Source organism: Sceloporus occidentalis, unplaced genomic scaffold (genome assembly GCF_023333645.1).
Source record: "Sceloporus occidentalis isolate IW3139 unplaced genomic scaffold, rSceOcc1.0.p SCAF_56, whole genome shotgun sequence".
NCBI classification, from domain to species: Eukaryota; Metazoa; Chordata; class Lepidosauria; order Squamata; family Phrynosomatidae; genus Sceloporus; species Sceloporus occidentalis.
In genome coordinates, this window is record NW_028317036.1 from 6,048,709 (window position 1) to 6,073,311 (window position 24,603).

General features: G+C 38.3%; 1 protein-coding gene across 2 annotated transcripts in view; it reads left to right on the top strand.

The window, feature by feature from the left end:
* Positions 1-11,243: 11,243 nt before the first annotated feature.
* The window catches only part of LOC149287866 (rho GTPase-activating protein 28-like), a 66,580-nt gene continuing 53,220 nt past the window's right edge, over positions 11,244-24,603 (top strand). Inside the window, exons 1-3 of one of the 2 annotated variants that reach the window (XM_089492398.1) lie at positions 11,244-11,368; positions 15,616-15,621; positions 17,069-17,080. In XM_089492398.1, coding sequence (XP_089348524.1) covers positions 11,244-11,368; positions 15,616-15,621; positions 17,069-17,080 — 143 coding nt within the window. The remainder of the gene's footprint in view (positions 11,369-15,615; positions 15,622-17,068; positions 17,081-24,603) is intronic. The other variant, XM_089492399.1, reaches the window with a different exon arrangement.

The window sequence follows — 24,603 nt, forward strand, 5'->3', positions numbered from 1 at the left end:
TACCGTATAAAAAATGTCTGAATTTGTAATGCTGCATTATTTTTACTTACATATACTTTTCTTAGAACACTTGTTTCAAAAGGGTTTACTATTTAAAATATTTTACTGCATTTAACAATTCAGTATACACATATCTTAACTTCCTTTTCAGGATCTGCATGAATTTTGCTTTCTATTAATTTACCTCCGCCCTATTGTTCAGTTGTTGTTTTGCCACAATTGTCCACTTCAAGTAATTATATTTTTAAATTACTTTAAAGCTTTAAAGTAATTAACACCACCGACATAGAAAAATCTCAAAATACAAGTAATTTTAATAAATAGTTATTCTAAAATCTCCAAAGGTGACAACAGTACACTAGTAAGTACTGTCTTGGCTTTAACATGAAACTGAGAGCTGAATAGGAGACATTTTAATTCTGTTCATGCCTCTTTGTATTGTACATACAAGTGTTATATGAAAAGAGGTCTGCAAGCTGCTTAACAAGTCAGATGAGTTTTCACATTAAACTGTATGGCTCTAATATGCATACCTGGGAAATTTTGGGCTCCGTCTACATGGAGCCTACCCTTGTGGGACGCGGCCAGGACTGCCCCCCGATGTCAGTGTGCAGTCCCGTTGGGGAGTGGGGCGTGTCACGACCCCACTCCCGCAACCCTGAGGATTCAGGTGTTGACGAGTGCTTCTCACGGAGTTCACCAGGTGAAACCTGTAGAGTTCCCAGGAATGCTAATATGGTGTATAATGCAGGCGTATCCAACTGTACTTACACATGTAAAGATTGCATACACATTATGTTCTGTCCAGCCTTTGGCCATACACTTTGCCATTTTGTACACTATTCCTGTATATGGATGCCGCTCCCTCACAATTCTGCTGCTGATTAATGCTAAGCACCAGAAAATGACATCATATCCCAGCACTCAGTAGTGAGGTTGGGCGCCCTGTGATTCAGCCATGACTGGAAGCCTACAAAGAGAATACTTCAGGAAGGTAAGTAATGCGGAGAATGGTGAAAGATAGATTTAGAATAGATGACAAAAAATAAATGAAGAAAGATATAGGGGAGAGATAGAGAAAAAAAGAAAGATAATAATAATAAAAGAGGTGAGATAGTGAGAAAAGATGAGAGAGTGAGGAGGTGGAGATAATGATAAAGAAAAGAGATGGGAAAAGATATTGAAAAGGGGAGAGATAATAAATAACGGCAGAGCTAGAGAAAAAGAGAAGGAGAGATAAGACAAAGAGGAGACAGAGATGACAAAGAGGAGAGAAATAATGAGAGATGAGGAGAAAAGAGACAGATGGTGAGAAAAGTGAGAGATAATGACAAAGAGGAGATAATGAGAAAGTGAAGAGATAAAAGGGAGAAAAGAGAGAAATACAGAAATGAGTGATGAGATAAAGAGAAAGGGGAGAGGTGAAGATGAAATGGAGAGTTAGAGACAAATGAAAGAGAGAGATAATGTGTAATGGGAGATATGAGATACAGAAAAAGAGAAGAGATAATCATAAAATGGGTCTAAGAAAAGTAGAATAAAAAAGAGAAAGAGAAGAGGTAGTGAGAAAAGAGAGATAAGAGAGGAGAAGAGATAAAGATAAGACGATATAAACAGAAAGGGGAGACATTGGGAAATAGGTAAGGTAAAGAGAAAGAGCAGGAAAGATAAAGAGGAGAAGAGCTAATGAGAAGGCGAAGAAAAAGGAGAGATAATGTGGAGAGATAGGGAAAAAAATTAGACATTGGAGAGAGGGTGTGTTTTGAAAGTGTTTGCATGTTAGAGCAAACAAGTGGGTACATGCAAGGGCAAGTGTAAGCCAAGACATTTATGTGTAGTAGCAAGCATGAAAGTATGTGTGTTTGTATGTTGTGGGCAGACATTTGTAAGGGTAGTGTATATGTGTGTATTCTGACAATGTATCTCTAACTGTTACTGTTTTGGGCCTAAAGGGTATAGAATGAATGCATATGTGTGACCGAGAAGAGCCCTGAGGAAAACTACATAGGGGGAAGTATATCACAGTAAAGGAAATTACAAAATGCTCTATCAACAAAGGGGGTTCATGTGTATGATGTCCTCACATTACTATGCCCACAAGGGTGGTGCACAGAGGGATGGGTGCAAGGGGTGGAGCCAATGGGGCAGCAAAATGAGGCTTTGCTTAAGGTGTCAAAAATCCTCCCACCAACCCTAAAAGGGTGTTCAATGTACATCATTTATGAGCTCCTAGAGTGTCCCCCAGGCTTATACAGGACTGGGTCGTGTGTAGTATTGTTTCTATAACTTCAGCTATTGCAATGTTAAACTATTTTTTAAGAAAAGACTCTGCCATGTTACATTGGTGTGTTTAATCCTCTGGTATCTGCTTTCTAACAGACTTATGACGTTCAGAGCTAATCTAAAATAACTATGGCTGGTTAAATATACATATCCAAATAATCCAACCATTTAGAACTGAATTTCTGTTTACTTATACTATCTCTAACAGTTTACTCGACTAAATATTTTAATAATAATGATTATAGGCACAGATGAATTTAATTTCATTTTGGCATCAGTCACATACAAATATTTTGTTTGGCTCAAGTGTTTATGCTTCTTTATTACACACTTAAACGACACACATTCTCTGTCTGCTTTGCTTATTAGATTTAAAAGATAGACAATTTTCCTTGACTAGTTGGCAGAATCCTAAAGTAGGGCTTTGCCTTTTTGCTTACTGTACAATAGAATAGAATAGCTTTCACCACCATTATAGCTCAATTAAGGTTTTGGTCAATAACATTTGAAAAAAATAGGGGTTTTTTTGTTGTTTTTTTTTACCAAAAGTTTCATGGAAATGCTTCTTTTGGGAAGAGATCTACTTACAACAATGTTACAAAATACATTTGTGTGACCTATATACCATGATACATAATGCATGCTAAATCAACATCACAGAATAATACATGCAATGGTAAAAAAGGTAATATTAATACATGAATTAATAGAACTTTGACAAAGGACTAGATGACTTTCTACATAAAGCATTACTATGGATAAGAGTTGACACATTTTTTTTGCAAAATATTTTTGTTTTGGGATTTTATATATACGGTACATATATATATATATATTTTTTTTTTTTATTTTTTTTTATTTTTTTTTAATACGATAGAGGTTGACATGATTGCATATTTCACATTTCTAAGCGTACTGGAGTACATTGGAACCCGTATGTGTTAAGTTGACTTAACTGGAGTAGCTGGTTGAACAATAGCAGCATAAATGTCTTGTACGCACAACATGGGGGGAAATCTACTAGTTTACATACTAAACACCGCTTATCTAGACAAAGATTACAATTTAAACCTAACTTTTATTACAGATGTGGAAAATATCTTGCTAAATGTACATTCAGATATTTAAAAATACAAATGCATTACAATACAAAAGAATACCTTTGGCTAAGGAAGCAATCATTGATCCTAGCAAATATTTGTCTTAAAATACTCAAGAGTCATCCCTGAAGCAATCCTGGACCATACCCAAACCTACAGCAATAACAAAAGAGGCGGAAAATGATGTTGTGGCAAAGAAGTATAATATACAAACTAACTTAAAAGGAATAAGAATAGCGTGAGACAGGTTCAATAACACAATGGGTTATGAGAAGTATGAGGGTGATTGTAATGAATTAGATTATTATTATATTTTTTATATAGTGCCAACAAATAACACAGAGGTTCGTACAATACATATATTTAAGGAGAATGAAAAAGTAGAATTGACAGACTAAGATAAATTGATACATTCGGTATTTTATAAATAATGATTGATTTTCTTGGACCTGATACACTTGATTGTTCTAATGATAATCTGCGGGGAAATTATATAAAATATCATTGCTGACAGAGCTGGCCTTAGGCGTTGTGGCGCCCTGTGCGGACTACTCCTCTGGCGCCCCCCCTCACTACCCCCCCTCTCTGCCCCTTCAAACTACACCCCCCCTCTGCCCCTTCAAACTACCCTCCCTTCTGCCCCTTCAAACTACACCCCCCCCTTCTGCCCCTTCGGGACTACTTTATGTATAATACAAGCTTTCTTGAATTCCTTTGTTATGTTTGACTGTACTACCTCAACTGGGAATCTAATCCAATCTATTAGAATTGAATATCAAAATCATAAAAAAAAATTAGTGCTATTTTAGTGTTATTTCTCTTTTGCAGTAAGAGTGTTATTTCTCTTTTGCACTGTATGAATGGCAATGGAATAATGAGCGTAAAACCCCTATGCTTCCAGAACCAGAGCCGCACATGGTCCAAGAATGGCCAAACTGTTTTTACTAGCTAGTGTCTAAACCCTCCGCCAACTCATTAATTGCTAGTATTAGGATTTTCAATATAGGCGTTTGGTGCAAAGTCATGGAGTATATAATGTCTCCGCAAAAGGCCCATGATTTAACTCGATCAACCATCTAAGCCTCAAAAGGTTTTGAAAATGGTTTACTATTTGCCTTAAATATTCTAGATTGTGACCAGTAACAAAATGTTACCTTATTATCAATAGAAGCCACCTCTAATCAGAGAGTTAATCGGGAGCACAGTATTAGTGTGTCTATAGTTTTACACATAGTTTTTACGCGTTTCACCGGTAGTCCACTACTATTATTGATTTGTTTTTGGTCAGCAAATTTGTCTCCTGAGGAAGCCAGGGCAGCACCTGGTGAAACGCGTAGAGGCTGATTTTATCTTCATCCATTCATATCACCACTTACCAGAAAATTCCTCGTGGACTGCCTTTGCTGTCATGCTGTTGTAGCTCATTTTGTGAGCCATAACCTCTTATCATTGGAAAGGACTGCATTTTAGAGTGTCCTGGATACGATTACACATAGTGTAAATGGGCCAGTTGGGTAGATCAGAGAATTCCTTGTCACTGGCCCATTCGGCAGTAGTGAACCAAGGGACCTGATCTCCCAGGAGGTCAATCTGGGGACTGTTACACCCTATGAACTACTGCCTTTGGCCTAGTTGGCCTAGGACAGAATACGTTACTGCCTCCAGAGGAAACAGTACCAGCAAAAGTAGCGCCAATGTGAAATTAATTAAATGACTGTTTGGATCTAATGATCTACCAAGTAACAGCCCTCAGGTCACCAGTTCCACATCAAATTCAATTAAATCATTCGGTGAAATATCACACTGGGCTGATTTTATAAACAGTTACGTGGCAGTGTTTTTTCCTTTTTAATAGAATAGTTGTTTTGATACACAGTCAAATTAGTGCTATTTTGCAGTAATTATGTTATTCTTACCAGCAATCCTGGTGTAGCCCTGTCTTTTGGCCTGTTTTAGAAAATAGTAATTGCTACAGAATAATGTTCATTTACATTATGGGTTAAATAAGTGTGATTTCCTTGTGTTACGGTCATACCTGGGAAGACTGGGCCAGTTTCCTATTTCTCCGGGTAAGGGAGTGTTGTTTGGCTATCTCAACTCACCCACCCATTCTACTCTCCAACTTGGCAAATCCCTGAATAGTCTTATTGGGCCAGTTGGGAAGATTAGTGATGTTCCTTTTAACCAGCTATTTGAGCAGTGTAGCTACAGGGAAGCTGATTGCCCAAAAGGGCAACTGGCTCCTTGGTAAGCAACAGAGGTGCTGTCGCCCACTTGACCTGCTACCCTAGTCCTAGGCCAGAATACACTACTGAGCTCCAGTATGGAGACCTTCCCACGTGTAGAAATCTGAAGGCAGATAAGAACCATTCAGCCCATCTAGTCTACCCTTTATGGTACAAATTAGCGAACATTTGAGTATATGGTAAGCTATTATAAGTTGCTTGATTTTGTTCATAAATATTGTGCTTATGAAACATTTTTTACATTTTCCCCCAGACTATGTTAATAGTAACTGTCATGAAGAGTCTTGGCAGAAGAAATGTGAAAGAGGAGATATACAGGAGCAATGATTTAGGGACAAAACAGCATTATTCACACGGAGGGCTTTACTATTGATGAAAATCAGCCCTGGGGTTTTACGACCAGTGCCAGTTATACACTCTTGCAGAATTGTATTCCATTCATATTTTCTCACACGTTCCCTAATCCTATTGCATAATCGTACAGTCCAGACAGATAGATTTAAAGGGAATGTTGTCAAAGAAGCAGAAAATGTTTAAAATTTCCGGGGCTATTTTTGTTCTTTCCAAAAATGAAAGGTATTCGGATGATAGATATGCTTATTTGACTTGATAAAGCCATCGGTTAATGTTTAGGCTAAGTGTTCCTTACTATAAGCATTTTTGTCACATATAAGATATTAGTATTTGAAATCTTTTGAGCTTGTTATTTGTAGAACAGCATCAAAGTAGAGAAGGCTGGGAAAAGGTTCTTTTGGCAGGTGCATATATCTGAACTGACATCAGCACCAGACCTCTCTTGCAAGAACCGAGAAAAATATCATTGTCTACGGAAAACTACAGCCCTTTGTTCATGGCGGATACACTGAGTTCAGGAGAGCACATTTGAAGAAATCTCCAGAAGGCCAGGGAGAGAGACGCACACAATTCTCTCATCAGCTCTTAATAAATAATGCATCTGTTATGCAGCTCTCTTAGTGCATGCGATTACGCAAATCAGGGTACAAGCGAGGGTACTTACTAAACAAGAGCTGTTCATTTAAAGGGGGACTTGGAAAAAAAAAGAGTACCGATGCTTTGGTGTACTTGTGTGAGTTACAGTTAGGTAGCATTTTTTTAAATGAAACCTGCCCCCGTCCTATTTATTATATGAGTGTATGTTGTTCCAAATACATGAGTTGACCTTCTTACTGAACATATATGCTATTTACTGTTTGTGATTTTGAGGCTTGTACATGATTTCTTGTATGTTTGTAATTTTGCAGACAATACAACACTGTATGAATGGCAATGGAATAATGAGCGTAAAACCCCTATGCTTACACAACCAGAGCGGCACATGGTCCAAGAATGGCCAAACTGTTTTTACTAGCTAGTGTCTAAACCCTCCGCCAACTCATTAATTGCTAGTATTAGGATTTTCAATATAGGCGTTTGGGGCAAAGTCATGGAGTATATAATGTCTCCGCAAAAGGCCCATGATTTAACTCGATCAACCATCTAAGCCTCTAAAGGTTTTGAAAATGGTTTACCATTTGCCTTAAATATTCTAGATTATGACCAGTAACAAAATGTTACCTTATTATCAATAGAGGTCACCTCTACTAAGAGAGTTAATGGGGAGCACAGTATTAGTGTGTCTATAGTTTTACACATATTTTTTTTTTTTTTAAATAATCAGATACATTGTCTTAAAATGTTTGGATGGATCTATATGTATATTTATATTTAAGTGATTTATTTTTGGTGCTGGGTGGCAGAAGTTGAGTAGGATTTTAGGACGTGGTCCTTTATTTCGAGCAGTCATATGTGACTTAAAGACACACAGTGCCTTTTAAAGCAGTCTATGGAGGCTGGGCCAGCCATAGTGTAAATGGGCCAGTTGGGTAGATCAGAGAATTCCTTGTCACTGGTCCATTCGGCAGTGGCGTACCAAGGGACCTGATCTCCCAAAAAGGACAATCTGGGGACTGTTACACCCTATGAACTGCGGCCTTTGGCCTAGTTGGCCTAGGACAGATTACATTACTGCCTCCAGAGGAAACAGTAACAGCAAAAGTAGTGCAAATGTGAAATTAATTAAATAACTGTTTGGATCTAATGATCTACCAAGTAACAGCCCTCAGGTTACCAGTTCCACATCACATTCAATTAAATGATTTGGTGAAATATCACACTGGGCTGATTTTATAAACAGTTCAGTGGCAGTGGTTTTTTCCTTTTTAATACAATAGATTTTGTGCGGAACAAAAGACAAGCACATTAGTCATTTCACTTACCACAAAACAAAATGCATGTCTCTAAGATATTCTGAAACTAATGCTGCAATCTTAAGGAATAACATTATTGGGGCACTGCCAATCTATACGGTCCAGGACCAGCATTGGATCTGCATCATCTGGCACCAGGGCCGGCCCGACAATGGAGCCAAGTGGGTCAACCGCTCCAGGCGGCACTTTTGAAGGGGCCGCCCCAAGCCCCTTTTTTTTTTAAAAGCGAAAGAGAGAGAGAGGGGCGCTGAGTGGTTTTCACTTACCAAGCTGTCAGTACCCGCTCGGCGCCCCTCTCTCTCCTCTGCGGCGAGTCTTCCTGTTCGGTCTCGGTGCCGGCTTGTAATGCTGAGTGCCGGAAGATTTCCGGCGCTCAGCATTACAAGCCGGCACCGAGACCGAACAGGGAGACTCGCCGCAGGACTGCTGAAAGGTAAGTACAAGGGGGGGGGAATGGTAGATAATGGTGGGGCGGCGAGGAAGGGTAAATACCAGGCATTTGCATTTTACTCCATGAGAAGGGGAACAAGGATTCTTAGGAGTTATTGGAGTTCTTCCCTTAACTTTTTTTATAATGGAAGTAGGGTGCATACCACAGAATGCTCCTTTGCACATGCTCTGTAGAACTCCCATTCTAGTCAATAGGATCTCACCTATTATTGAAGTCAATGAGAGTGGCAATCACATGTATGCCATCTAAACGCTTATGTTTTGTAAGCATACATGTGATTGGCTGTTGCTTCCGTGACTTCTGTGGGATACACAGTATATCTTCATGAAGTTCACATATTGTTGCTTCCTGGTTTCAGTAGAGGCAGCCAAGGCAGACAGAAGAATTGGGGTTTTTTTCACCCCAGTAACTAAACAACCAATGCTTCTATTTGCATACATTGGAGTCCATTGAAAATGGACCCGATGTACATTCAAAAACAAAAAAAAATACAATTTGGGGGATAAGGCTTTTTCTTTTAATGTACATTAACTACCAGGAGAGGTCCTCCATCATATATTTACACTAAGGCACCATAGTGCAAGCTGCTAACTCCTGCAAATCTACTGGCTGATAGGTAAGAAATTACAAATGTAGTTTCCCCAAAATTAGTAATTTGAAAAACAAACAGGCTCATTTGTTATCTTTTGGTGCGGCAAGTCTGGTCTGCAGCCAATGCACACAGGGAGGTCAGGAGAGGATTCCTTAAGTATGTCACTGTTTTGCAGACATGATGATGCATATTGGTTTTATTAGAGCAAAAACAAGCGATAGTACAGTACATAAGTATAAACAATATAATTTGCATTGAGAAAGAGAAATAACAAGGAAAGATATTGAGCAAAAAAGAGAGAAGAAAAAAAAAGGGGAGGGGGTGCTGGTCAGTTAGCTCTACTATATAATGCCCCAAAGTGGGTGAAACAAGGTAGTTGAATATACAATTGAGGGTGGAGGCTTATTAGAGTATATTGGTAGTCAAAAGCACAAAATTGACAATAATAGCATGGATTTCAAATCATCTGCACCATAAAAGCATTCCAGTGGAGCCGTCTTGCTTCTTGTTGGGCAATGGACAATGGAGCCAAGTGGGGCAATCGCTCCAGGCGGCACTTTTGAAGGGGCGGCACTTTGCCGCCCCAAGCCCTTTTTTTAAAAAAAAAAAGCGAAAGAGAGAAAGGGGCGCCAAGTGGTTTTCGCTTACCAAGCTGTCAGTACCCGCTCGGCGCCCCTCTCTTTCTGTAACTAGTGTTGTAAGGGTGGCGTGACAGTTTGCTTCTGGTATAACAGTATGAGAGCCTTTGCGGGAATTAAATTCCATGTTTATATAGGTGTTTTAGAAAGAAGAGAATAAAAGTATATATATTTTTTAAAACTCCATGACATGCCAGGTCAAGATGTCACAGTCTAAATCTATAGGGTTAAAGGCTTAGATGTATTCTTGGAAAGCTTTACTTCACTAAGAGAGTGGTGGATAAGTGGAACAGCTGGTCTGCAGAAGAGGTTGGGGATTAGCATAAGACTACCCTGAGCAGAAGACAAAGCCATAGACCTAAAGTGTAGTGTTTTACCGTAGAAAATGAGCAGAAACAGGTAGAATGGTTCTCACCTAGTGTCAAATTCTATATTTCTTTGTATGTTTTGGGAACCTATATGTATTTTTTTAAATCATAGTTATTTATAAATAGTTTTTAATGATACCATAACTCCAATGCACTGTTGCGTATCCCTTGGCAGAGAAAGCTGGGTGACCGGTCCTAAACAGTAAACAGGACCTAGGCAGTCATTTTCTGATACAATTTTAGGAAACATTCTAGTAAATGGTCCAGCCAAATAACAAACTTTAGTATTTCAGTTTGTTAAGAAGAAATGTATTAATAGCCCAAAACTGTTCTTGTTCTGTAGTGTAATATGCAAAGATGGTAATCTGCTGTACAGCTTTTACATTATAACATCACTAGAAAAATAATAATGCATTTATTAACAATACTAATCATACATTTAAAGGGATATAAAACATATAACATTCAATATTCTACACAATCTCAATACTACTATAATTGGAATCAATATATTGGAATCCTAACATATCTATATGTTTAGATAGATAGATAGATAGATAGATAGATAGATAGATAGATAGATAGATAGATAGATAGATAGATAGATAGATAGATTAGATAGATAGATAGATAGATAGATAGATAGATAGATAGATAGATAGATAGATAGATAGATAGATAGGAAATTATAATGACTTCAATCTTGAATACATAACAAAGAAACAGAACAGGTTTAAATAACTGGTTAATTCTGAATTTGTATTTGATGAATTGATATTTGATAACAATGCTGATCATGTTTTGCAAACATTTTTCTAAATGATACAATTAACACATGCCCCTTTTCTCCCTATATATCTCATCTAAAATTGCTTTGATGGATACTTTTCTGTTAATATCAATTTTCCAGATCACCACGTGGAGCATTATCACAATTTCCATTCAGTTCCCCTTCTAAACATTAACACTTTCTGTTCCTGAATGCTGATTCAGTGGAGTGGAGGAGTAAATGAAGAAGAGAGAGAGAGATGGTAGAGTGGCAGGCTTTCCCCTGCATTCTACAGACAGGAGCACTTCCTTAAGCTTGGGGGCGGTGTTTTTGAAGATATGTTAATATAGCTGGCAGTATTGTGAGTGCAGACACACCGTCCTTCTGTCCTTCCCTTACCCCGGTCCCAGGGACTGCTGCTCCTGTCTTCTAGGCGATCAGCACAGACACAGACAGCTAAGGATCAATGGACTCGGTTTGTTGTGTGGATTGACAGCAGGGCAGACATGCTTCAGGTTCTGCTACTATAATGGAGATAAAGGATTCGGGCAAAGTGGTTCTCACTGGATACCATTCTTACACTCCTTCCAGATCATCAGTAGAGGAGCAGAGCTTTGTGCTAGATATGCCTTCCAGTCGATCTCCTCTGATCAGGTAACCCATACACAACTTCTGTGCTTGGATTATTTTTTTAACTTTTTTTTGGGGGGGGGGGCAAAAAATGCTGTCAGGCTACAAATCCAACTCCCATCGTGTCCCAGTCTCATCTGGCTGAGGGTGATCAGAGTTGTCCTTCACCCCCAACAATAACATTAAGCGGTGATATTGTGAATAGGTCATGGACAGAAGCAAATAGATCTTGAAATGGATGGTGTGTGCAATGCCCTCCTAAAACAGTTATGGGTGATCGATGCTATCGGAGCTGCTGATAACACTGTTTGGAATGAGATGTGTTCGACACGTTTATCGAACTCTTATTGTCCTCCAGTGATACTGTGACTTGGTGAACTCTGCACTACAAGAAAATAAAAGCAGCCACGCTGTGTAAATAAATAGCATTCATTGGCCTTAGGTGTCCGGTAGTGAGATGTTATTGCTCATTAATCGAGTGGACTGCTTTGACTTGAACAAAAGGATGTCGTTAACTATATCTGCATGTGTCTATAAAAGTCTCTCTCTCTTTCTCTCTTTACTTATTTCTCCCTCTTCCACTCTCTCTCTTTTACTCTCCCTCTTCCTCTCTCTCTCTCTTTCTCTCTCTTTTACTCTCCGTCTTCCTCTCTCTCTCTCTCTCTTTTACTCTCCCTCTTCATCTTTCTCTTTTACTCTCCCTCTTCCTCTCTCTCTTTCTTTCACCCTCTCTCTCTCTCTCTCTCTTTTCCTCTCTTCTTTCTCTTTTCTCTTTCTTTCTCCCTCTCTTCCTCACTCTCTCTCTCACTCTACCTCTTCCTCTCTCTCTCTTTTACTCTCTCTCTCTCTCTCTCTCTATATATATATATATACATTGTTCAATTTTTATTAACCATACATTTTATAATGAAGGGTTACCATACAAATAAGATACACTTACACATAGGTGAACGTACATTTTAGCTCACTGATATATACATATATATACACATACATAGAGAGAGAGAGAGAGAGAGAGAGAGATTGCATATTGTGTATATGGAGTTTTTGTATATGTAACAAAAAACTGGCACTCAATCTTATACATCTTGTATTTGGTTCTGTAGAACATAAACCTTAGTGAAATAGCGGCTTTGCACATGTTTTATATCAGCGGTAAATCATCGTAGCTAAGTAAAAAATATTGGTTATTGCTTTCATTGGCAGCATTGGCTTCATTTCTTTGTCACTTCCAGCGTTGGCTTGTTTGTGATTTTTATTATTTTGTGACTGGGGTAATCAGAGAGCGATTAGAGATACAGACATTTCAAAAAGGGAAATTGGTGCTTTGATGACTAACATTTTAGAAACTTTTTTTTGACGTTTGTGAACAAAAATGTGCTTGCTGTATAGCAACCACAAACTGTATCCAGTTTCTAACTTTAACACATTGCAGCTGTCCCAAAGAAACTGCTAAAACTAGCTTTATGTGCTTAGCACTGTCAAGCATCTATCCTCCAAAGGGAGTTTATTAGCTCAGTATGTGGTCCTGTGGAATGTGAAACACATGAAGAGAATTACATTATATTTGGTCCAATGTTATTGAACAAGGATTTGATCATTGGCCCCAACCATTTAACCATTCCAGCGTGTGAAGAATTCAAAATGTTATAATAAATGTGCTTAAATAAAGGGATACGTTAAAAAAGTTTAATAATAAAAGCTGTGTTACAATGGTATTTACTATGCGAAAAGTAAATCCATCTTGGGCACAATGTGCAGTAGACTTCCCATCTATGATAACTTAAAAAATAAAATGCATGAGTTATTCTGCCCAAACCTGCTTTTAAAGCTTGTAAATTATTAGTTAATAAAGGAGTTACTATTTCATATAAAATGTATCATTAATTAGACACCACAATTTCCTCTCTTAGAATCTACTAGTTCCTTAATAATTAGGATGATTTTTTATAGCATATCTTTGCTGTTTATGTCCTAAATAACCCAAGTTCCTGTGAATGTGTCTAAATAATACTCAGACATATACCATCATTTAGAGTATTTCGTTATTTTAAAAGTAAAGAAGAATATCAACCATCCAATTCAGAGTTGAATTACTTTTTACTTGTTGTGATACTTTGTGTTAAGCATGTTACCACTGCTTTGTTGGCATGCTTTTGTAACATAAGCAGAGGGCAGCAACAATCCCTTTGTTTTAGTAAACGCCCCTCTGATCATTCCTGCTTTGTTCCACATATAGCCTTATAAGAGTAAGAGATTTAGCTTAATTGCCAAAGGGATGACTGAAATTAATATTGACCATACAATATTTTACTTTCGCAGATCAATACTTGTAAGAACACAGTTGTTATGGAACCGATAGTCCTCAATGTGACAGTAGTGATAGATCATGGTTACTTAGTGGTGTAGTACAGATGTGTTCCTCGTTATTCTATGTATTATCTGGCTTCACGGAGATGGCTTTTGGAGACCATATGCTAGATGAGCATGTATTTTGGAGCCAAGAAAAAGAAACATAAAAGAAAACATAAAAATAAACTTAGGATTTCATACAAAATAAGCAACCAAGTTAGTAGCCTTGAAGCATCTAATGCTTAATATATTTTAGTGAATTTATCATGAAAAACTTATTTTAACAAAAGTCATATTTGACCATACTGAGCTTGTGACAAGGCCCCATTATTCCTGCTTTATGTACACAATTGTCACATTGAGTTGTGCCGTCACCTTTAAGTATTATAGAAAAAATGAGGTTCTATACAAGGTACACGAATAGTTTTTATATGCTTAAGGATGTCACCATCAACCATGTACCAAATATGCCTCTTTTGCCCGGCCATATTCCCCTTCCACCCTGGAATACAAATGAGATATCACAATTTATGTGCTGTTTTATGTGAGCAGACTTCCTCTAGGTTTTGGATGCAAAGGGAACCCTATGGAATGGAGGAAGCGTAAATGATCGCACATACTAAGTACAAATAGCAACTAATTCTTTGAAAACTAAACAAAAAAAGAACAAAGACAAAGATGTATTGAGGATGAGATTGGTGGAATAATGAAGTTTTTTTTAGCAAAACTGAACCAGAAATCTTGCTGTAAGAGATGTAGGAGAAATTTTTCATTTTTAAAAGGGACCATTTAATGGATTGTTAAAGAACGATAACAATATATGCCTAGAAAAAAACGATGTAATATATAAGCTATGTGTGTTACAATGCTTATATGTCATGTTTAGAAGGACAAGGGCGCAATATCTGTTTGAGAAGGGATAACCCAAGGCTCAGTTTCCTGTTGTGGAGTCAGGAATTGAACTTGCCAATTACAAGCAGTAATTCTTGACCTTTAAAGAAATGGCACATTTTAGCTTGTCTTTGATAAATAGCATGCAAATCTCTGATCCACATGGCAACAATCAGCATCCTTTGTAGTTTTTTTCCTGTCCTCTCCAATTACTCATGTAATGGCAATATTTTTGTTTTTGAAAGAAGTTGTTGCCAAAAAAATTGATAACTACATTTTACTTAAAAAAAAACAATATTGTGTTGCATTCTTCATTAATTTGTGGTGAGCTACGAAACCTCTGAGTTATGGATGCCTCAAAAAATATGACATTGAAATATACAGAGTGGTTATTAGAAACACTTAGAAACAGAGAATGACATTGGGTTGTTGAAGCTGCTCCTTGGAGTATGGTGTTCGACAGACGACCAGCTGTCAATGAGAAGACAACAGAATAGAACGCTTCAGGGTGAAGTGATCTGACTGTACAGCTGCTCGTGATAGAGAAATATATGTGGAAGCTTAATGTTGCTCTGTCTTTGTCAAAATCTCTTTTCAAAGAAAAAACACGATTGGCCACACTTAATGGGTCTAGCTGGCTGTGTAAACAGAGGCATAACAAAAAAATGTAGGGTACCCTTCAAACTCTGTTTGTGTCCTTTTCTGGTATTTGTCGTATTGTGGGTCTGAATGCGTGGATCTGAATATTATTATTATTATCTTTTATTTATATAGCACCAACAATTTACTCAGCGCTTTATACAATACATATATTCAAGGGGTATGACAAGACTAGCATTGACAGACTAAGACAAACCGATACATTAGGTGGAGAGAGCCCTGCTCGCAAGATGAATATGTCATTCTTCACGTGTCAAATTAGAACTCAATTGTGTGTGGCTATATTACGGAGATGATCTAACCCCAAGTGCAATTTTGTATATAAATCAGCATAGATGGAAACTCTGGGTGAAACCATGCTCCCCCAGGTCTCTGTGTCAATTTATCCACTTCCTATCTACTCAATGCCTGCTTCCCTCGCACCCCTTACCAACAAAAGGTTATCTGGGGGTAGCCCACCCCTATATGTGGCTAGCCCCATACACGCAGGCACTCCTCAAGAAGAAGAAGAAGCCCTCAGGATAGCCTACCATGGGATGTTCCTAGGAATGTAAATGAGAACCTGAAATACATAAACCAAAATATTTGTCATTTAAATACTGTGTACATTTTTGACAGGTGCCTTTTAAATTCCTTTAGGGTAGAATAGTATCCACCTGTCCATCACATATGATGTGACATTCTATTTATAGAAGCAGCATAGTTTTGGATTTATAAATATATATAAAGCCACAACTATGCTATGTTGTTATTACCGGTAATACTATATGTATTATTAAACCTAGTACCGGTAATTCTAAAGTTTCTGAAAACCTAACCACATTTAAATATACAAAGAAACTAAAATAGGGCTTTTTAATTGGCAAATATTGTGTTAGTAGATATGGCCGGGCATATCTATCCACTGACCCACCGTGCCTGGATTTAGTGCTTTTCATATACCGAGCTTTCCTGTGGTACATCATTTGCCTGCTTATTTAGGACTTTACAACTACCACATGGGAAAGCCATTGTTTGCCAAATAGCATTGTGATCTAATTGACTCCTAACTGATGGAAGCGCTGGATTTGAGATAAACTTTTATGGAACTCTTTCTCAAGCTGTGTAGCTGTAGTTGAATCTTACAGCTTTCTATGGATTTACCATTGAAGCTCAGAGCTCTACCAAATGGACCCCTAGTAACTAGTTTTGTGGTGATCATTGTTATAAACGTGCTGTACACAAGGTGTTCAGACAGGGGTGCAACTAGATGCCTCAGGGCCATTGTGCAAAAATGGCCCCGGGGCCCTCCAACCTCACCAAGCAACACAAGCAACATGTGCCACAGTGCCGCCTTTGCCATAAACCGTTTGAGTGCCTCTGCCCCCAAGCAGCTCATCACTGCCATTCTAACCCCCAAACAACCTGTCTGTGCCATCTTTGTCTCAGCTTTTCCTTTCCCCCAAACAGCTTATCAGTGCCATCTTTGCCCAAACAGCTTGTACGTGCTATCATTGCCCCCCAAATTCCAACATACACACATATGTAAACACACTTACTCGTACTCACTTATACTCACTCAACACACACGTAACACATTCATCCCAGTTACACATCCATGCTCACACACACAGCCAATTACACATCCATGCTCACACACATAATTGCACATTGTCCAGGTTGGATGGGCCCTTTCTAAACAATTTTGAACTGGGACGAGGAGACAGGAACAAGGGGTCGCAGGGGTCGCCCTGGCTCTGTAGTTAGGCCACTGTGTTCAGAACAGAAATCTTAATGTGCAAAATGTATCTCAACTAAGAGAATGCAGTCTCTTAAATATAGCCCACGCTGTTCGTTGAATAGCTCTATTGGGTAGTACAGAAACTAGTAGGCAGCTGAAGAAACAAGGCAACACAGTAAATAAAATAAAAATTATACACATTTGATCTATTTTCACAATAAAATTATTATTATTGTACCTGTGTCCCATGGATATCCCCCTTACCCTGGGAGGAAGATGGGGTCGGTCTGGATTGACCAGTCAGGTACGGGGTATTTCGTTCATAATAGCTGTGAAGGGGGCATGAGTGGACAGAACCTGATAGAGAGTGGGTATTGCCAGACACCACACCTCCACTCCTGGGGCTCAAACATCGCCCTGGAGGCTTTGTTATCAGCTGTAATTGCTGCCAAACCTAGAGAGTTCCCCAGTATGGTGATTATTAGGGGAACCACGTGTAAGATACTGCCCTGCATTATGTGAAGTGCTTACCTTTTTGTTTACACATGCCGCAGGGCATCCTTTTACATGTGGTTTCAGCAACATATGAAATGTGTCATGGAAATATGATGCTAGTGGTCATACAATCAGCAAGGCCATTTTCCTTTTCCTTTTTTTCGCTTATCTGTTTCCATTTCAATTTTAGCACTGAGACCTTGGGAAAATGTATCCAACACAACTTTATAACAAAATGTAATATTGTCCTCTAGTTGTATTATACTTCCATTGGTATGTAGCAGCAATTTGCCAGTGGCATAATGTATAAGAAATTTATTTTGATAAAAACTCCTTATGACTTTCATTTCAAAGGGAAGAGGAGGCAGGTAAATAGAAAACACAGAATGCATGTTTAAACTCTATCTTACAATCCAATTAATTGTGAATGACAGTAGTTGGTCTAACCATGGCTAATGGTTAATGTACATAACCTAGATTCCTTACTAATATATTACAAAATGAGGCATATCAAGTGCTCTGGACACACCCTAAGCAACCTATTCTGTACATAGCCTAGTTTTAGAAAAGCTTCGAATAAAGCACATTTATAGAAAAATTTATTTTGTTACAGTTAATATATTTTTTTTATAGAATATTATTCCCTGTGTATTGTTCTTTGTATTACTGAACAAAACGATACAATAATGCTTATATACCCGCCCAGTGTACATTTTTGCATATTTATGTTGTTTCAAGGGCAGCCACAATTTTGTTTTCTTTCAGTAATCAGTGAGGCTATATGTGGCAAGGCCATGACAAACTCTAGTGGAACCCACCCAGTACCCACCTACCCATGTCTGTCATCACAGGCTCACTAAATTATGCTTTTTCTAATTGTAGATTACGATGCCATTGGCACCATTGCTGGAGTGTACTGCATGTTATCGGATGTGCACATGTGGAGGCGGACACTAGGTCCTGATTTAAAACGTTCGAATAACAATGCACTAATTGACCCCTAGTAAGTTGGGAGATCTGGGTTTTTGCACATACCCCATAGCAGTAGAGGTTAATACAGTAAAACATACACGAGGGCAGGCATATGACTATTCTGAATCTAAGACAAGACCAAGAACTGAGTCTCTACAGCAGGAAAAAAAAGCAGCCTAGATAGGGCCGAATGGTTCTTATCTTCTGTTAAATTCTATGTGTCTATGTTTTCCTTGCCGAATGTACAACTGCCTTTCAGGCAACTAGAGTGCAGATGTCCTGGAATTAAATTGAGAACCAATCACTATCTTGTTTTGATTCAGTTTTACATTTGGGATTTTTTACTGCGATCTTCCATTAAAAATCAAGGCTATGCTAAATGAACATATTACTTAACAGGCTTAACTGTACATTCAGAATGTCCGCTGGGATGTTTACAGTATGTTTATATGTGTTCTAGAGTATAATAGTGGGTACTAGATTTGACGTTTCTGATTCGTTTTTAGTGTGGTGCATTTGCTGATCTTATTGCTACACGTGGGTCTTTAATGGAAAACATCAGACATATCTGTGAACACTTCATTTGTTGAATGCTTGGCCAGCTGCCCCTTCTATTTCGTCTAAATCCGTTATCACTGATTACACGATGGTTGGAGTTACCCACAAAAATGCAAACGTCTGAAGAAAGATGTTTCTGCCCTCCTAAGAGGAATCTCAGAAATGTTCAAGATAAAATAAAAATACACTGTCTAAAAAATAACCTTGAAAAAAATATTTATGTCCCCAAGGCTTCTAGATTAAGCTTTTTCAAATATTGACACTGTTTTTTTTGTTTCAGCAAATCTGAGAAAAAATTTGGTCCCAAAAGTAAATGGTGGTATCTACTACTAATCATACATTGAACATTCCTATACACTTTATAAACCCATGCTGAAGTGTCTGCAGATTAAAATAAGCATTATAAAATACATTCCATTCTCACCCCTATGGGTGGTATGTATCTTCCACAACCTTGGGTTCTCTACCAGATGCCTGGGAGTTAAAGGGTTCTGCACAGTATCTTAGCTGTTCTTAGCAATGCACTTTTCTGGACAGATGTTGTTCCTGGAATCTGTAGCTTAGGAGTCACAGACCTGAGTGCTCCTATGACCTCTGGGGCAACTTCAGCCTTCACTCTCCACATCTTCTATAGTTCTTATTTCAGGCCCTGGTACTTCTCCAGCGTCTTATACTCCTATTCCTAATGTTGCTGGCCAGTACTTACTTGTCTGCCTGGATCTGGAAGTCCCACAGGATCTTAGCCCTGCTATTCTCCACAACATTCTGTAGAGTCTCCCATTAGGACTTGCGAGGGTTTAGCCCATACTCTGTCCAGACGTTCCTGTACACAGTGCCAGCTACTTGGTTGTGCCGTTAAGTGTATGATGTCCCTGCAAGCATCTTACGCATACATACACTACTGTTCAAAAGTTTTGGGTCACTTAGCTGTTTTCATGGAGAAAAAGGAAATTTCTAACAGTAACATAATTGTAAAAGGTTCTCTAATGATCCATTTCAAACTTAAGTATGGATTAGTGAACACAAAGTGCCAATGGAACAGGGGGGTGATGGGAGTAAGAAAGGGACTCCATTTACCTATGAAGAAATTCCATTAAAAGATCAGCTGTTTCCAACTGCAATAGTCGTGTGCAGCATTAAAAATATCTAAACTGTGTTTCTTATCCATTTGATGTTATTTTAATGGTCAAAATCTACTATCCTTCCAAAAACAAGGACGCTTTTGAATTGTAGTATGTATATACACTCACTGGCCACTTTATTAGGTACACCTAGTACCAGGTTGGACCCCCTTTTGCCTTCAGAACTGCCTTCATTCTTCGTTGCATACTTTCTACAAGGTGCTAGAAACATTCCATAAGATTTTGGTCCATATGGACTTGATGGCATCACGAAGTTGCTGCAGATTGGTCGGCTGCACCTCCATGATGCGAATCTCTCGTTCCACCACATCTCAAAGGTGCTCTATTGGATTGAGATCTGGTGGCTGTGGAGGCCATTGGAGTTCAGTGAACTCATTGTCATGTTCAAGAAACCAGTTTGAGGCTATATGAGCTTTGTGACATGGTGCATTATCCTGCTGGAAGTAGCCATCAGAAGATGGGTGCACTGTGGTCATAAAAGGATAGACATGGTCAGCAACAATACTCAGGTAGGCTGTCACATTTAAACAATGCTCAATTGGTACTAAGGGGCCCAAAGTGTGCCAAGAAAATGTCCCCCACACCATTACACCACCACCACTAGCCTAAACTGTTGATACAAGGCAGGATGGATTCATGCTTTCATGTTGTTTACGCCACATTCTGACTCTGCCATCTGAATGTCGCAGCTGGAACCAAGACTCATTAGACCAAGCCATACTGTCCCAGTTTTCCATTGTTCAATTTTGGTGAGCCAGTGGGAATTGTAGCCTCAGTTTCCTGTTCTTAGCTGACAGGAGTGGCACCCGGTGTGGCCTTCTGCTGCTGTAGCCCATCTGCTTCAAGGTGTGACGTGTTGTGCATTCAGAGACAGTATTCTGCATACTTTGGTTGTAACGAGTGGTTATTTGAGTTACTGTTGCCTTTCTCTCATCATGAACCAGTCTGCCCATTATCCTCTGACCTCTGATATCATCAAGGCATTTTCGTCCACACAACTGCCGCTCACTGGATATTTTCCCTTTTTCGGTTCATTCTCTTTAAACCCTAGAGATGGTTTCGCATGAAAATCCCAGTAGATCAGAAGTTTCTGAAATACTCAGACAAGCCTGTCTGGCACCAACAACCATGCCACGTTCAAAGTCACTTAAATCCCCTTTCTTCCCCATTCTGATGCTCGGTTTGAACTTCAGCAAGGTGTCTTGAGCACGTCTACATGCCTAAATGCTTTGAGTTGCTGCCATGAGATTGGCTGATTAGCTATTTGTGTTAACAAGCAATTGAACTGGTGTACCTAATAAAGTGGCCAGTGATTGTATATTGAAAACCTAATTTACCTGTATACCTTGGAAGAAAGACTCTTAACTTGCTTTGCTCAGGATCTACATGATTATTCCTTACAATATCTTATCTACAAAGTTGCTTATTATTGTTGATTTGCTCAAGCAATCAGGCCCGGACTGGCCATCTAGCCAGGTCCACTTAGTCACCCCTTGCCTGGCCCTGCAGACAGTCTTTGCAGGAAGAGAATACAGATTACTTCAGGATTGGAGTCCCCACTCAATTACAGGACCCTAAGTAAAGCTATGTCAGCACTTCTGCAGAGCTTTACTTAGGGTCCAATCATTAGCGGGACTCCAGTGTATCCAAGACATTTATTATTATTATTATTATTGTAGCAAAATCAGCTGAGGTTTTGAAGAATTATATAATCAAAACACAATCGCGATTTCACACAAACTGGCAACTATCATGCTTTTAAAACAATTTTATACATTACAAGCTGTGTTTGAAACAAATTAATACATTTGACCAGTATGTAATGGTGACAGAAATAATACGGTACATCAAAAATACATTAGTAGTTTCAATATGTGCAATTTTTTACAGCAATGACTTCAGAGTCCATTCTGCTTTTACGGTCTCCTGTATGTTTATCAATATTAGAAGCGACTGAACTTTAAAGCTGTTTGTTAGTGATGCTTGGTTTTATGTTTATTTTCGCCTTGCATTGGTAATGTTTTTCTTTTTACAAACAGTACTGTGTTATGTAATTATTTGCTTATTGCTAGCCCTTATTATATACAACTACATGAAATGAAGTTAAATATTAAATGTGTTTAGTGGCAAAAACATGGGTAAAATGTAGGCTGTTTTATGCACAACCGGGCCATCTGTAGATGCCAATGACGTTTGTAATTGTTTATTGCAAGGGTAGCCCAAGGTGGTGGTTGTCTACGTACATGTAAAGTGCTTGTCCAGCAACATGTCTTCATGGGGTCTCAGGATTTTGTGTTATCGCATTGGGTAGGCATATGGCTATCCTGAGCGTAAGATGAGACAAAGATCTGAGTAAAGCTCAGTATTAAAGTTAAAGTCTTTACATCAGGAAAAATGGGCAGACTGGGTGGTTCTCATCTGCTATCAGATTATATGTTTCTATGAAGGACAAGCATAGAAAGTTTAAATTTAAGATTAATTCCTGCGTTAGGACAAACATAAATGCCACTAGTACGGCAGTGGCATAAGAAGGGTTGCTCAAACAATTAATCTGTACAATGCGTGTAAATTGTTAAAGGGCATTTAAATAGTTTATCACATGCTCTCAATGTAGGAGATCTTTACTGATTTAACAAATGATAATATTCTGGTGAAAGAGATGTTAGGGAACTCTTCCACATTCTATGCTGAATGTGACATTTATAACTAAATGCTTCCCTTCCTACCAGTAATGCTTTAATATTGTTAAAGATCATGTGACCCAAAAACAGACACTGATAGGTTCTTCCTGTTCAAACTGGAATGGCTACTTCTCTGTTGTTTTTATGTGATTATATGTGTGCTAATACTTTCAAAGGACAGAATGAAAGGACAGATCTGCTAATGTTTATATGGTTTACCATACTAGGGAGTTACATTAAGGTTTTGGTTTTGTCTACGTGGCAGAGCACCTTTCAAGTGAATCAAAATTAATCAAATGGTAGTGTTGGTCTTGTTTGTGATGCAGTATATATATATATATATATATATATATATATATATGTGTGTATATTTGTGTGTATATATATATATATATATATATATATATAAAATCACATAGTTAATCCAAAAAAGCTCTGTAATTCCTTGATGCCAATTAAATCTTATGGAGGATCCGTGCCAAGCTGCGCTTTATCCAGTGCAGGGGCTGACAGGGTGCATTCCTGCTTGTGTGTGTTAGATTAAATTACTGAACAGCTGCTTGACCAGCGCTCCATGGTCTACCAGCATTTGGATGCATGAATTGCACTTCAGAAAATATCTGTACAAATCATTTTCATATGGCGCTTTTGTAATATTAAACAAGTCCCGAGCATGTATTAGCATTTGTATGTGATGGGCTTGATTCATATTCTGTTCTATATGTACACATAAATGCTTTCTTCGTACAAAGACTGCCATGATCGATGTTGCCACTTGTGCAAATTCTAAAAAGGGTGCAGTTATTTTTATATGTAAATTAGGTTGCCCCTAATTTTGGGGTTTACTACTTTTCAAGTAAATTTTATACATAATTGGTCAGTTGTGCATTGGATGGTTGCATGAAAATGTCATCCTACATACATGCCCAGAAGCTATGGTCAAGTCTGGTTTGTGACATGCCTTGTTGCATTCAGAGGCAATGCAACAAGCATACCATCCTTGTATATTAGTTTTATGTTTGTGTAAAATACAAATTCTTTACTTCACAATACATATGGTTTTTTCATATACCGAATATAATTTTTTTATTAGTAGTATTATTATTGTCATTGTAATTTTGTTATTATTAGTGTATGTATATATATATATGTAAAAGGGTGAAGCCGTATTAGTCCAGTAGACACGATGTCAAAAAATAGAGTATTGCAGAGTATGCGGTGATACCTTTTTTATTGGACTAACATAATATTAAAAAGACAAGCTTTCGAGAGTTATCCTCCCTTCATCAGGTCTGAAGCAATACTAATCATCAGGATAGAGGTTACAACTTTAAAACAAGTGATGGTATAAGAGAAGGGTGGGGGGGGTTGAGTGGGGTGTCGTAAATAATCGGTCTGGAGGTGAGAAATGCAGAGAGGTAGAGAGATAACCCAGGGACAGAACAAATAAACTTAGGGAACCAATAACCACAGTAAAACATCAAAGATAATAACAGCAATTAGACACACATTGGATGTTTAGATGAAGTTCATATGAAGTTCTGGTAGTGTGTAAGGAAACCAGAATCCACATTAAGTCCCTCTTTTATGGTGTTAAAATGTGTAATCATTTTCATCTCAAATGTTTTTTTTTCCTGAGAGTCTCTGAAATTTCCTTTGAGTACTTTAATTTTTAGGTTTTGGATGGAGTGATTGTTCTGTGTGAAATGATGTCCTACCGGGGTGCAATATTTTTCTTCCTCATGGTTTTTGATGGAGCTTCGGTGCAGGTTCATTCTAAGGTGCAGC